Source organism: Buceros rhinoceros, unplaced genomic scaffold (assembly GCF_000710305.1).
Source record: "Buceros rhinoceros silvestris isolate BGI_N320 unplaced genomic scaffold, ASM71030v1 scaffold2323, whole genome shotgun sequence".
In the NCBI taxonomy this organism is placed as follows: domain Eukaryota; kingdom Metazoa; phylum Chordata; class Aves; order Bucerotiformes; family Bucerotidae; genus Buceros; species Buceros rhinoceros.
In genome coordinates this window covers 29,358-42,656 of record NW_010402812.1, presented here as the reverse complement: position 1 = coordinate 42,656, position 13,299 = coordinate 29,358, and the positions used below count along the sequence as shown (strand labels likewise).

General features: G+C 36.9%; 1 protein-coding gene across 1 annotated transcript in view; it reads right to left on the bottom strand.

Moving 5' to 3' along the window:
• Positions 1-515: 515 nt before the first annotated feature.
• Positions 516-13,299, bottom strand: part of TTC8 (tetratricopeptide repeat domain 8) — a gene marked incomplete at its 5' end in the record, with an annotated part of 29,374 nt that continues 16,590 nt past the window's right edge. Inside the window, 6 exons of the mRNA XM_010132743.1 lie at positions 516-632; positions 3,992-4,114; positions 5,443-5,617; positions 6,851-6,990; positions 9,143-9,253; positions 12,230-12,317. Of these exons, the coding sequence (XP_010131045.1) occupies positions 516-632; positions 3,992-4,114; positions 5,443-5,617; positions 6,851-6,990; positions 9,143-9,253; positions 12,230-12,317 (754 nt within the window). The remainder of the gene's footprint in view (positions 633-3,991; positions 4,115-5,442; positions 5,618-6,850; positions 6,991-9,142; positions 9,254-12,229; positions 12,318-13,299) is intronic.

Genomic DNA, 13,299 nt, shown 5'->3' with positions numbered 1-13,299 from the left:
TATTTTTAATTGTTTTTAGTTATTTTAGTTTTAAAGCTTAACATTTAGTAAGAAAGTATACTATCAAAAGCCAAGTTCGAAGACCAGACAGGAAGTACTCTTACTCTGTGTTACTTGACAGATTGTCTCACAGGAATATTTTAAACCACTTTTTTTTTCTGCAGAAAAGTCAGAAAAAAACCGTTTAGGATGTTCATCAATATTAAATGGAGACTTATTTCCTCATATACCAGACAACTATTTCGAAGTTGTCACACTGGCAGTATCCTGCTATTCCTGTAATCTCTCATGTACGTAGTTGCAATATGTGTTCGAGATGCATTTTAGTAAGTGATACGTTTTAAGATGACAAACTTTAAGATGACTCTTAAAACTTTCCTGCTACTCAAAGTAACACAGGCTTTGCCACAGTAATGCATTAGGCACAGTTTGTCTGCTTTGAGCTAGTATTTTCAAAAAGATACATGGGACATTTGCTCTGATTAACTGTTTTTACATAATAAAAAATATGCTCATCAGAGCATAGCAAAGTGCTCTTTTAACTGTTTGATGAGCTGTTGTGTATCAACATGGCCTGGAAATGCTTCTTCTGACTTCTGAGCAGCTGTGTAACTCCTCTGAAGATCTCCAACCTGTCAGAAACACACAAACTAATATTGTAAATCCAAGCACTGCAGTATTTCCATCAGGTATTCTGTGCAGTACATTTCTGATGCTCACAAATGTTTAAACATCGCTGGTCCTGAAAGTGAGTATGGAGGCTTTTGAACTCAAGGCTACATCCCCCTTACATCAGGGGATGAGAACAGAAAGACAGAAATGTCATTTCATTGGAGGGATCCTTCAAGACAGTTACTTTATATCTCATTCCACCTGACTTTGTGGAGAATGGACAAAGTACACTATGCCCAGTGCTTAAAGGGAGAAGGAATAAAATATGGAAGATTGTTTTTTAATTCCATAGAAGTGCTGTTGTATATAAAGGCAAAAAACAAGCAGTCAGGCCTCTGTAAAAGCCACAGCTCCATGTGATTTCCTGCTTCCTCACAGAGAGGCACAACAGCATTGGAGAGCTGATGCTGCTGCTCTGCAGCTTTTAGAAAGATGTTTCCCTACTTAGGGAACTTTTTTTCCTAAGTAGCCATAATTTGTTTGGAAGGAGGTAAGTGTATGTAAGGAAAGCATCTCAGACGGTGGGTTCAGCAAAAAAGAACCCAAATGTTTGAGAACAGATCTAGAAAAAGTGATAGCTCCTAGGTGGAAAGGAAGAAGCTGTGGAAAGAGTCAGTAGGAGGTTTCTGTTGCCTGTGCATCAGTCAGCAGGCAGCTTCAGTGCAGCAAGAATTCTCTGAAGGGGTAGAAACCAGGGTCCTGGCCAGAGAAGTTATGTTTTGTAAATGATGGCCTTAAAACAAATCTAAGGATTGCATTAATACACTGCATCCACAACTGGCTGATCTGGCCATCTGTCTTCTCCCAGAACCTATGCAGGTTCTTTGTGCAAAAGCAACATAACAAGACATTTACAGACCAGGATTTACTCCTTAATCAGAGCACAGAATGCAATTATTCAAGACCATCTTTTGTTTCACCATGGGGAGGATAACGCTTACAGATTAACAGGTTGTTCTCTCCTTGACCCATGTACTTTAGTAGCTGTAGAAGCTGAGCTGCCCACATAACACAGTCTCTATCAGAATCTTGACAGTGTAGGCACAAGCAAAGGAACAATTTTTCCTTGTGAAAAATGTAAGGACTTGTACAAGTTTCTCCTTATTAACAGGAATGTTGGACACACTGTTAATGCAGTGTCTGAGGTGCTCTGTATGAAAGAAATTATTAACACACAAAATTCAAAGGTTGTAAAGATGAAGAACAGACTTTCCTTTTGAGATCAGTAAGATCATGGCACGAATAAATTATATTCTTTCTGTAATTACTGCTAAATCAAATGATACTATTTCTCTTCACATTCTGAAAAAGCCAGTGACTATAAAGACTGTAGACGGAACTTTTAACAGATGATTGTTTATTTTCTGGGCATTTGAAAAATTACAAGGTTACTTTATTGCTAGTTGGCCTCACTTATTCTTGAAACCGAACATTTGAACAACTACTTTTACACACAAAGCTTCTGGGTATTAAAATGAAAATGTAATATTAGTTTTCTGTGAGTTTATGCACTCTGTAATCTTTTCTCCTACCTATTTGGAATTCTCAGCAATAACAATAAGAACCCAGCTGCCCCAGCAAGGCTCAATTTTTAAATTACAAGGATAGGATAGTGCATTACCTTCTCTGAGAGTATGGCAAAATTGAAGTGGGGCTCATACATATGAGGTGCTAAAGATGAAGCAGTCTGCAGCAAAGCTCTTGCCTGTGTAGAGAAATAAAAAGATATATAGTGACATCTGTGAGGGAGGGAGGTTAATAAGAATATAATGCAGTTTTCATCATTCTTCAAAGAAATCATCCTGTTTTCATTACTAGGCCTTCACTACAAAAGCCACCTTCAACTATGTGTGAATTACAGCAATAGTGCATTTAGGCATAATACAGCTTAATAGCATTGAAATGAATAAGACTCTTGGTTGAGTCAGAAAATATATGTTGGGATGTATTCAACTAAGCAATTCAGTTCTCAACACTGTAGAGAATACACTAATTATAAAAAAAAGTATTTAAAGACTCACCCCACTGTTTTTTACCTGTTGTTTCTGACAACAGTCTTAAGCATCCCTGAAAACCTAAATTTTATCATAAAAATTACTGGTTTTACACTCAAAAAATGTAATAAAGTTAACTCTTTTTCTGACTAGCAAAAGAGTAGCACAAAAACTTAACTACCAGAGTGTGCATTTTTATGCTGTAAATCCAATACAAAATTAACATCAACTTCCGAATGCTTCTACTAGAATAAGAAGAACTTCGGGGGAAAAAAAAAACCCTGATTTTTTGTAAAAAGTATCTGTTAACAGTTTGGGAAGGCAGAGTTTAGAACTTATTAAAACTCCCTAAATCTGGTAACTCTTGAGTACATGCAACAGTACTTACGACAGAACATTTTAAAATAAAATAAAATCCAAGATATGCAAATCTTTACATTTTTAATTCTCCTGTGTATAATTTTATTGACATGATGATCCTGGTTTTTAATTACATGTGTGATAAAGAAGAAAAGAGAAAACGTTAAGTTAAAAACTAAAATAGACAGGAAAGAATTACAATGGAAAGGCTCTGCAGTGCTAGTTAAGAGCAATCACAACCTCCACAACTGGGTGTAAGTTCTATCTATCTGGGAATCTAACATCTGTAAATTTACTGATTATGAAACTGAACCCAAAGTTCATTTGTCACTGGAAACATCCAGTGCTAGCTCATTTCAGTGTTTTCACAGTAATTGCTAGGTTATCTCAATAAAGTGAACTTTGATAATTTGCTCTTAAAAAAGGTATTTACAAGTCTTTATACGTATTGTAGCTCTCTGATGTATATACGAATCCATCAAAATAGGCTTGCTCCTGTGAGGATTAAAACAAGCCCACAGTAGTTTAAACTGTCCAACAAACACATATTAATGAATCCATCAAAATAGTCTTGCTCCCATAAGGATTAAAACAAGCCCACAGTAGTTTAAACTGTCCAACAAACACATATTAATATTCCCTGCATGTGTACAAGAACGAATGCATTTAATCCACTGAGCATACCCATATTAGGTAAGATGACCCACCAAGCTTATTGATGCAAAAGTCTTTATCAAGAGACTGCTGCTCAAGGACAAAACTCTAAAGCAATTTCCCTGCTGAAAAAAAATCTTTTAAGAGCTGACCTGTTTGCTGTCTTCCACCATCCAACAAAAGCATATTATCTACCTTTATGAACTGAATATATAGTCAAAGATGTAATTTAGAGTGATTGGTAATGACATGCTTCCTAAGCACACAAGGGCCAAAGGAAGCATTCTGCTTGACTGAGATTGAACACCAACCTGTTCAACGTGACCTTTTCGCATTTCCAGCACAGCCAAGTTGTTGTAAGCTTCTGCGTAGTCATTGTTGTTGACTAACGTTAGCTTGAAACACTGGTAAGCCAGATTCAGGTCTCCTATCCCCTAAAAGTAAGATTGTACTTTAATTTGTGAAAAGATTGGAAACAACATGCATCTGTTTTGTTATCTGGAGTTATCTTTTCACCCAGATGTACTACCATGGAATACAAATTACAACAAAAACACATTGATGAGAACCACATGGGCTTTTTCCACAGACCTTCTCATTAGCTGCTTATTCTTCCTCTAGACAGAGTAATTTCTCTCCAGCACAAACTTCTAGGCTCCAAGTGATATTCACTTCATCTAATTCAACTTTTAGATGACTGAAGTGTCATCTGAAGACTACACTATCTACTACTGTCTTAGTAGGGTAAGAAAAACCAGAGATGTCTTCAAGAGGGGAATTCACCTTGCCTCTCTCTCTACACAGATTTAAAAAAAAAAAAAAAACCCACATGTAAGCCTAGTTTCTATAAGATAAATGTTAAGGGAGATGAATTCCTCTGTATGGAGCAGCTGTGACTACTCTTTAATGCTCTACTGTTATGACCAACACTGATACAGCATCAGGTTAAACAGTAAAAGTGACAAATACTGAAAAACACAGGTTCATCAATTCAAATGTCAATGTTTTAGGCAGTATAAATTGATGTGTTTATCCTAGCTGCAGTAAAATCAAGACGAACAGTAGAGTTTCTCTCTGACTTAAATCAAAATCAGCATTTTAAGACAACTCATGTTAGAAAGCTGTCAAAAACTTCTTCAGTAACCTTATCCTGGGCACACAGCTAAACTGAAATCTAACACAACTTCTGGAAGAGCACCTGCAAAAACGGGCAATGAATGCAAATTAGTGTAGAAATCTAACAACCTTTATCACACACTTACACAATACTTCTATAGCTACCTGTAACACAGAGAAACGTGCTTTCACAACTATGACATACATAGTGCTTTAGTGTCTGCCACGTGCTCCTGAATACGTAATTTATGACAACAGAGTCAGTCTAATGCTCCATGTAACACAAGGAACAGCTCAGAGAAAAATATCTTGAATACGTTTTTTGTCAGATTAGCTTATATTGCAGCAAAGGCCTTCAAGGGCTGTCACATGTTGCAACATCTTTAGAAAGAACGGAAGGTTAAAGATGGTGAGAAGGAAGCATCTTTTAGGAGCAAGCCACCTTCTGTGAAGACACAAAGAACTTTTTTTTCTGCCTTTTCCTCTCCAGCAAAGTGCAAATAAACCTTTAAGCTGTCCCACACTTTATCGTGTACACTACCGGTTTTCACATTTCAAAGTAGGGCAATGACTCTTTCCTAGTTATTATTTTTCCAGTTACTGTAAAATTGTTTTAATTTGGAAAAGTTGTTAGCATTTTTCATACCACAGCCACATGTCCCAAGTTGTACCACACATCTGCTGTCTCCTCCTCATTTTCAGCCAAAAACAGTGCGCGTTCAAATGAAGACAGTGTCATATCATATTGCTGGGCATAGAAGCAGCAGAGGCCCAGATTGTTAAAAAGTTGGCAGTTATAAACCCCCATCTGCAGGAGCCGCCTAGATTGAAAGAAAATATTTGTTTAGTTTATTTTTTTAATTTCAAGTAAGAGTTCTATCCTAAATGACTAAGTTCTCTCCTCTTTTCTCCCCATTCTGAGAGAGTAGAATAACCAAGTGCTACAGTTTTACACTTGTAAAGGTTTCATGAAGGGCAGCGCAGGGCATTTTGGATTAGTAGAATCGAAGCTGTGCAAAACAGTCTTTGTGCAAATGAGATAAACATCTGTCCTTTTGATTGTGCCACATAGGACAGAGCCGTATGCAGACTTTCTCCGTTTCCACTTTCCAGTCCCTCAACCTCAATCAAGCTGTGATTTGTTGCAGTTACTTTTTACAACTCTTCAGACTTCCAATTTTTTCTTGCTTCCTTTGGCACTGCTCTAATCAGTACTAGTATATCTAATACATGAATCTACATTAATCTTACATTTGAAGCATAACTTATTCTTATTCAAATTTATGTTGTTCAAAGTATCTTTTAGAATGGAGATGTTTTATAAAAATTCTGTTTATTAGCATTTATAGTAAAAACAGATATGCAAGAGGGCCAGGAAAAAAGAAGGCTGCTGTTGAAACATGACTATGAGTCTCTGAACCTAAAGCATAAAAGAGATCGGGTCCAACAGATGGAAAGAGATGGAAGCTGCTCTTAGACATAAGAATGCGAGTGAGGGTCCTTTGCCCTCTGAGTGTACTGAAATAAAAAGCAGTATCGTTTAACACAGTCTTTTTATTGCTTTCAGTAAAACACGGGGGAAGCCCAGCCCACCTTCAAGTAAGGGATTTTGTGGTCACAACTGCTTGTGACTTCAGGTCTTTCTCTTCAAAGACTCCTCTTTTTTGAAGGGCTAAAAAGGCAGTCCATATGCCTTCTGAATGCAACTGAAGCTGAGAGCAACGTCCAGTGTTCTCAAACTGCCTCATGCTGTGAAAGACCATTTCTTGTTTATTAATCAAATAATAACTGTTTTGATAACCTTTGTTGATACTTCTATATATTCCGCATGTCACAATGACAAGTTTTTAAGACAGACATGTAATTGTCACTTGTCGAGAAGATACATAGATTGGTGTGCTGACTTCATGGCGGTATTTGTCCAAATGCTCAATCGCCCACCCATGCCAATTTCCTAATGTCGGTTTTTTTTGCTATCAGCATTACAAAAACCAACCCTTTACACCACCCTCACACACGTTCAGATCTCCTTCCCTCCCCACAACTGTAAATACCTGTAAAACCGCAGAGCAATCTCAGGCTGGTCTGAATAAAAATGGTTACTGCCAATGCATGCAATGGCTTCCACATGAGTATTGTCTTGTTTTAAGACATCTTTGTAGTGCTCTGCAGCCAAGGAGATATTGTTCATTTCCTATACAATTGGAAAAAAATCAGATTAATTCTACTTTTTATCACAAACCTTATTAAAATGTCAATCTAGTGAGTGCTTTATCTATGTCCTGTACAGTACTTAACTGAGATTAATTATGTATGCTCTTACAGTTCTGTGATCATACCACGCAACATCACCGATTGGCACCTTTGCAAGCAACATACACATTCACAAGCAGAACGCATATTAATTTATTAGTGCGAGCTATACCAGTCATTAACTCAATGCCATAGCTACAAAAGAGATTGGAGGTTTTGTATTTTAGAAGAAGAGGTTGGTCAGAAGCTCAGCACGTGCAATGGGCATTTGCTAGCTTTTGCACAGTGCCTTCTGATACACTGTACTGTGCCATCGGTTTCCCAGTACGGTAACATACAGTAGACTTATTTCTCCAGTCGACATCTCTATTATTTCCAATGCTTTGTAAGTCAAACCATGAATTGCTTTAAATATGTATATATGAGCATATAATTGCATGTGAGGAATTATTACATGCCTTTGAAAACAGGAATAATGGATTTATTACCAAAGCTTGTTAAGAGAACTATATTGTATAAAAATATATGCTTGGATAAACGCTACTTGGAAGGTGAATTAGAGCTCACTGTTGTGAACAATATCACATCGTTTCTGAGGAGTGCAAGTCATCAGAGGACTCCACCCCGTATCAGAAGAAAATAATTGATTATTCTTGTTTAAAAGATCAAAACGCACTTTTGGGTTTAGAGAGGAATAATTTCTACCTGTGTGCTGTAGAATCACTGTACTCTCAACAAGACTAAAGAAGCAGATTTTATTTAATCTCAGCAACATATTTAGCTATGAAAAAATTTATTTCCTGTGATTAAAGGAAACAGTACTGAAGCAGTCCCTTTAAAAATAATTGCATTTTTTAAAAAAGGTCTACAACTCTTCCTACTGTCAAAGGTAGTGACAGAAGAAAAGCTCTGGCTAAGATGCCTGATGCATATATTCCACTTGTGAGTCTATGTAATGAAAGCAGCCCTGTGCTGCAGTACAAATCTTTGCTAATGAAGCTATAATCTTGCACTCAGGTGTCAGCACAAAACTAGATCCTGTCAGCTATATGCTGCTCTTTAATAATTCCTTAAAGGGTTATACAACGTTATGTATGGTTCTGCAAAATAATATGCATATTAAAAACTGTTTAAAAATTCAGAAAGAGAATCCTCCACAAATTATGCGGCTGTTTTCTTCCTTGCTGAAGGACAAAATGATTTAATATGAAAATGCTTAGGGGTTAGATGAGAACGATGAGAACAGAAAGGAATGCCAAGTATGAATGTAGACCAAAAAAATAAATTCATTACTTTGTTTAAAACATTTATTCCAGAACAACATCATTACCAACTTCCAATGAAAAAACAGTATTAAGTCCACTGCTTGACATGAAAATACACAAAATACAAGGATACCAAGCTAAAATGAAATTACTTTAAAACAAATCCTTGAGAACAGAAAGGAATGCCAAGTATGAATGTCAACAAAAAAAAAATAAATTCATTACTTTGTTTAAAACATTTATTCCAGAACAACATCATTACCAACTTCCAATGAAAAACAGTATTAAGTCCACTGCTTGACATGAAAATACACAAAATACAAGGATACCAAGCTAAAATGAAATTACTTTAAAACAAATCCTACTTAACACACCATCTACTTCCTAAACTAAGAAACATTCATATTGCAACTGTTCTTACTGGCTTAAGAGTGCTAATAAAGACAACACTGCCTAGTAGACTATTGTGACCTTTAATTCTGCAGCAGGCTGTTGGTGACTCAAGCAGTATTAGTATGACGAAACATTATAAACTAGACAGAGCTACATGGACAACATGTGGACTTGACTTAATGGGGACTTGCTTCTGTGTGTCAAGGGTAAACAGGATCTCACTAGTGTGATTAACCATTTAACAAAGAAGCCTGCAAGGCTCCCCTGACATTGCTTTGGTATCTTTGAGTAATGTTACCTGTTTTGCATTAGTGACACTGAAAAATACAGTAGCTAGTTTTTTATGACCTAACAGTTATATTCAAATATTGACTCTCTTTTCTTGCTCAGGCAGCTAACGTTGGCCACAAGAAGGACTGCATAGGGGGTGCATACCTCGTGGATTCTGGCAATTCCACAAAGAAGAGTCACTTCTCCAGGAAATCGATCTAGTCCTTGCTTGAAAAGGTTCAAAGCTGTCACAGGCTGATCCAAGCGCAAATATACCTAAGCAAATAAAAAGGGTATATACACATCAACTGCCCGACTTGTATACTTGTACTGCTCTTTGACAAGGGAGATAAACAAAAAGGATGACGCTTCCCTTTATGCAGTAAACCATTAGGTGAGATGGTGCATAACAGTGGGAAAATAATGGAGTAAATACTGAATCAATCTCTGTGCTGAAGATAAGAGAGGCTAATTAGGATAATTAAATTTACATGCATATTATCTAGACATTATTAATTCATCTGGACATTACTAATTAACAAAAAGAGTATCTTGTTGTTTATTGCCATATCAAAATAATATACTTTGACACTGAAGTGAAGGTATCACCTTGAACATTTTCCTGTTCAACATATTTTTAAAAACTTACGATTAGGCTTGAAAGAACTGGAACTTCAGGTTGATAGTGCTGGAGTACCAAAATATTTTACTAGTCAAATAAGACTGCACTGCACAGAGGAGTGACGCTTTCAAATTTCCTCACTGCTCTGCCAACCTGTCCTGTCACAAACAATAAAACCCCAGAAGAGAAAAAGGCCAGTTTGGTCACTGTGATTTGGCTTCTGTGTTGACTACAGCAATGTGTGATGTGGATAATGTTGTGCTAAGAATTGTATAGAGGACATCAGCGTGTCGACAGAGAACACCTCTGCAGCTGTCAGAGCAGAACAGTAAAGCCTTCTTGTTGCGGGGTACAGTAAATACAGCTACAGCAAAGGCAAAAAAACCCCTCACTTTGGAAAACTGGATGGCTGACCTGATTAATCTGTCTCCACTGAGCGGAAGAGTCTTTTGAGTACTCCTGTTGGAGAAATAATACATTAACTAGTGCTACTACTCGATATGACCAAAAAAGGGAAAGCACCTGGTATCCTGACACATTTTGTAATGCAATGTAAGAAAAATCTTCATAATTTGGCTGGTTGTTTTACTCTTAAGTATCACCTATGTGACTAACTTCTGCAATTTATCCTAAATACGTGTAGTAAACCAGTGCACGCTGTCATACCTACAAATCATTTCGTATTTTCTTGTTTGAACTGAGATAAACTTTTTATTAGCCGGTTTTTTGTTTTGATTGCTTGGCAGGTTTTTGATCTGATCTAGCTATGAACCACAGCCATCTTCACACTCTTCAGGCAAAAAAATTAACAAATGGACGGCAGGAAACTCCACTAGATATGCTCCTTTTTTATCTTTTTATGTTTGTTTATGAAGTTTGTTTTCTAAGCATTATGACTCAAGCCTGTTCTATTGCTTAATCTGGAGGTTCTGTAGCAAAGACACATTTGCTACAGATCTTCTGTCCAAATATTATGCTAAAGCAACACAGCCACAGCACTCTACTACATAATTCCCATATCCAGTGGCATATCACACTGTCCAACGTCTCTGCAGACTGCAGAGCTGCTGCCTAGATGGGTGGCAAAAGAAATTAAAAGACAGGCAGGACAGCTTCCACCTACCTGTGGCTGCTCTGGGGATACCTGCTCTTTAAGAGTACTACAGCTACAGTCACTAAGTTTTAGATGCTAAATTCAGAATGGCTCCACTTTCTTTCTGGTATCTCTCTTATCTCTTGTAAAAATATCCCATTTCCAGCTCTTCTGCGATGCGAATTCAGCATCCCTGAATTCTTTAGGGACTCTATTTTTTTAGTTTTCTTTTGGTGTTTTATCTTTTCATAACTTAAATTTCAAAGGAGAGTTAGCATTCAGGAAAATATTAAGAAAACCGGACAGCTGTTGTAATAATGAAAATAAACAAACACCTAATTGTTATCATAGTATCAGTCTATTTGTACAGAACTTGATGCAATCCTATTATTTTTTTTAACAGCTGCTTAAGTCAAGTCTTATCTTTTCTGTACTGTCAGATTGAGCTATATCTCAGAGCCCTACTCTACCACCTGTCCACCCCCAGTCACTAAATCATGTTGTGCAATGCTTTATACTTGACTGAGCTGGTCTGTAGAGTGGGAGGTGGAAGTTCAAATGTAGCTCCTCCTTGAGCTAGTAATGATGGTGGGTGAGGGGGTAGGCATATCTCCCATAATGCATCACTGTTTCTTAATACAATTACTCTGCCAATTCAGTCACTCTGTGTAGCTCATCTGTTTTGCAGAATGACACCTCGTAGTAACAGAAATCTAAAATTACTAAGCTCATTTGAGTAAACTAACTTGAACTGCTGTATCGAAGTCTCCAGACAGCAATGATGATCATTTAAATACAAAACGTAAATTATTCAAGAAATGTAAAGGTAAAGCAAGTATTTTAATATGAATATCTGAATTATCCACTCATAATGATGACTTTTGGATAGGCCTGTGACAGCTGGCTTAAAGGGAGCAGATAAAGAACAACTTTCTAGGATAAGAGGAAGAGGCCTGTTTCTCACAGGCCACCTTCTCTCAGTGTCTCAGAAAATGTTTAGAACCTGATGTGTACCCTGGTAAACAAGAAAATCTGAGGCTTAGCTGTGCCACTTTTTCTTTTAAAGCTTTTAAAGCCTTTATTTTGACAGAACTGTCCCTGTTTCAAGGTCTCTGACTGCTTCCTTTAAGCTCACTTTGTTTTGATTTTGCTTGTGAAACTAGGATTTTGAGCTTCACTCTTCACTTACTGATTTATTGCTTTAGTTTCCTAGGAGACCATATACAGCTACAACTCTGTTCTTCATACTGGAACTCAAATAATTCTTTAGCTATATAATCCTCAGTGGAAAGCACAGGATATACTATCATGGGAGTTGGTTAGGGGTTTCTTTTTTGTACAGTCTGGAAGCTCCAAAATCTTTTTGTAAACTATAGACTTCAGTTTCAATTGAAGCATGTATTGCCTCAGGTCTATATCGAGATCACACACTATTAGTGGTGTATCAAGCTTGATACTCAGCTATTCTGGTGTACTGACTTCTTAGGGATTGTCTGGAATTTCACTTCATTTTTAAAGAAGCAAATCTATTACTTACTTTTGCCAAATACAAGATTGTATCAACCATGTCCTGTTGCTTGAGAGCTGATTTAAATTGTTTTTCGGCTTCACGATATAATCCTAACCTAAAGAGAAAACAGATAGATATAGAAGGTATTTTTTGTTTTAAAAAAAAGCTTATTAACTAATGAAGTAGTGTACACAAAACCAAACAGGAACTGCCCAAAAGCATACTTTAAGGTCATATATTTGTGTTAACATTTGCATGTTAACAAAAACCGTGCTGATAAATATATTAAGGTTACAAAGTCAACCATTCAAAATTATGAAAAATGCAAATTCATTAAATTTTGTTCCCTTTCATACATGCAGCTTTCTGGTGCTAATTGAATAATGATGTATTCATTTTCATAGGACGACTTGCTGCTCTTTGTATAGAACGGACAGAAAATGAGCAATAAGTCATGCCTCAACCTCTTAACCACACGGATCTGGAGCAGAATTTCCTCACTCATGGCAAAGATGATGTAGATATTCTCCACTGCAAAGTTTAGGTTATGCTTAACCATCTGTAAAACACTTTCTCTTAGACTCACATGGAAAATGGTGAAACTTCTGTTGCTGACAGTAAAAATCTTTAACTGTGTTCTGAAAATATGCTGTATGGTAAACAGTACCGCAGCCTAAGACCGTCCAAGTGGAATGTCAAATAAAGGTTATGGATAGCGAAGAATTTTATTAGTTTGGGCATGTAAAAAGAAGCAATAGTTTCAAGCCAAAACACAACATGAAATTGTAAAAGGCTAACTGCTTTGCATTATCAGCCTGTTCCTACGAGAATTGCTTACAGAATTGTAAAGACTGCAGATGATGCTTCATTTTTTTAAAAACCAATACAGTATCCACATGTTTTACATTCATGGGACAAACACACTGTAAGGAATGGAAGAGGGAGCTGTCACAGTACTTGTTTGAATTATGTGAAGCAGGGTTGTACCAGGAAGAGCTTCACTTGATTTAAAGACTGGCTCTCACAATCACAGCTAGATAGGTCCTCAGCAACCACTCTAAACTGCTTGCAACAATCTCTCCTCCCCCCTGTTACCA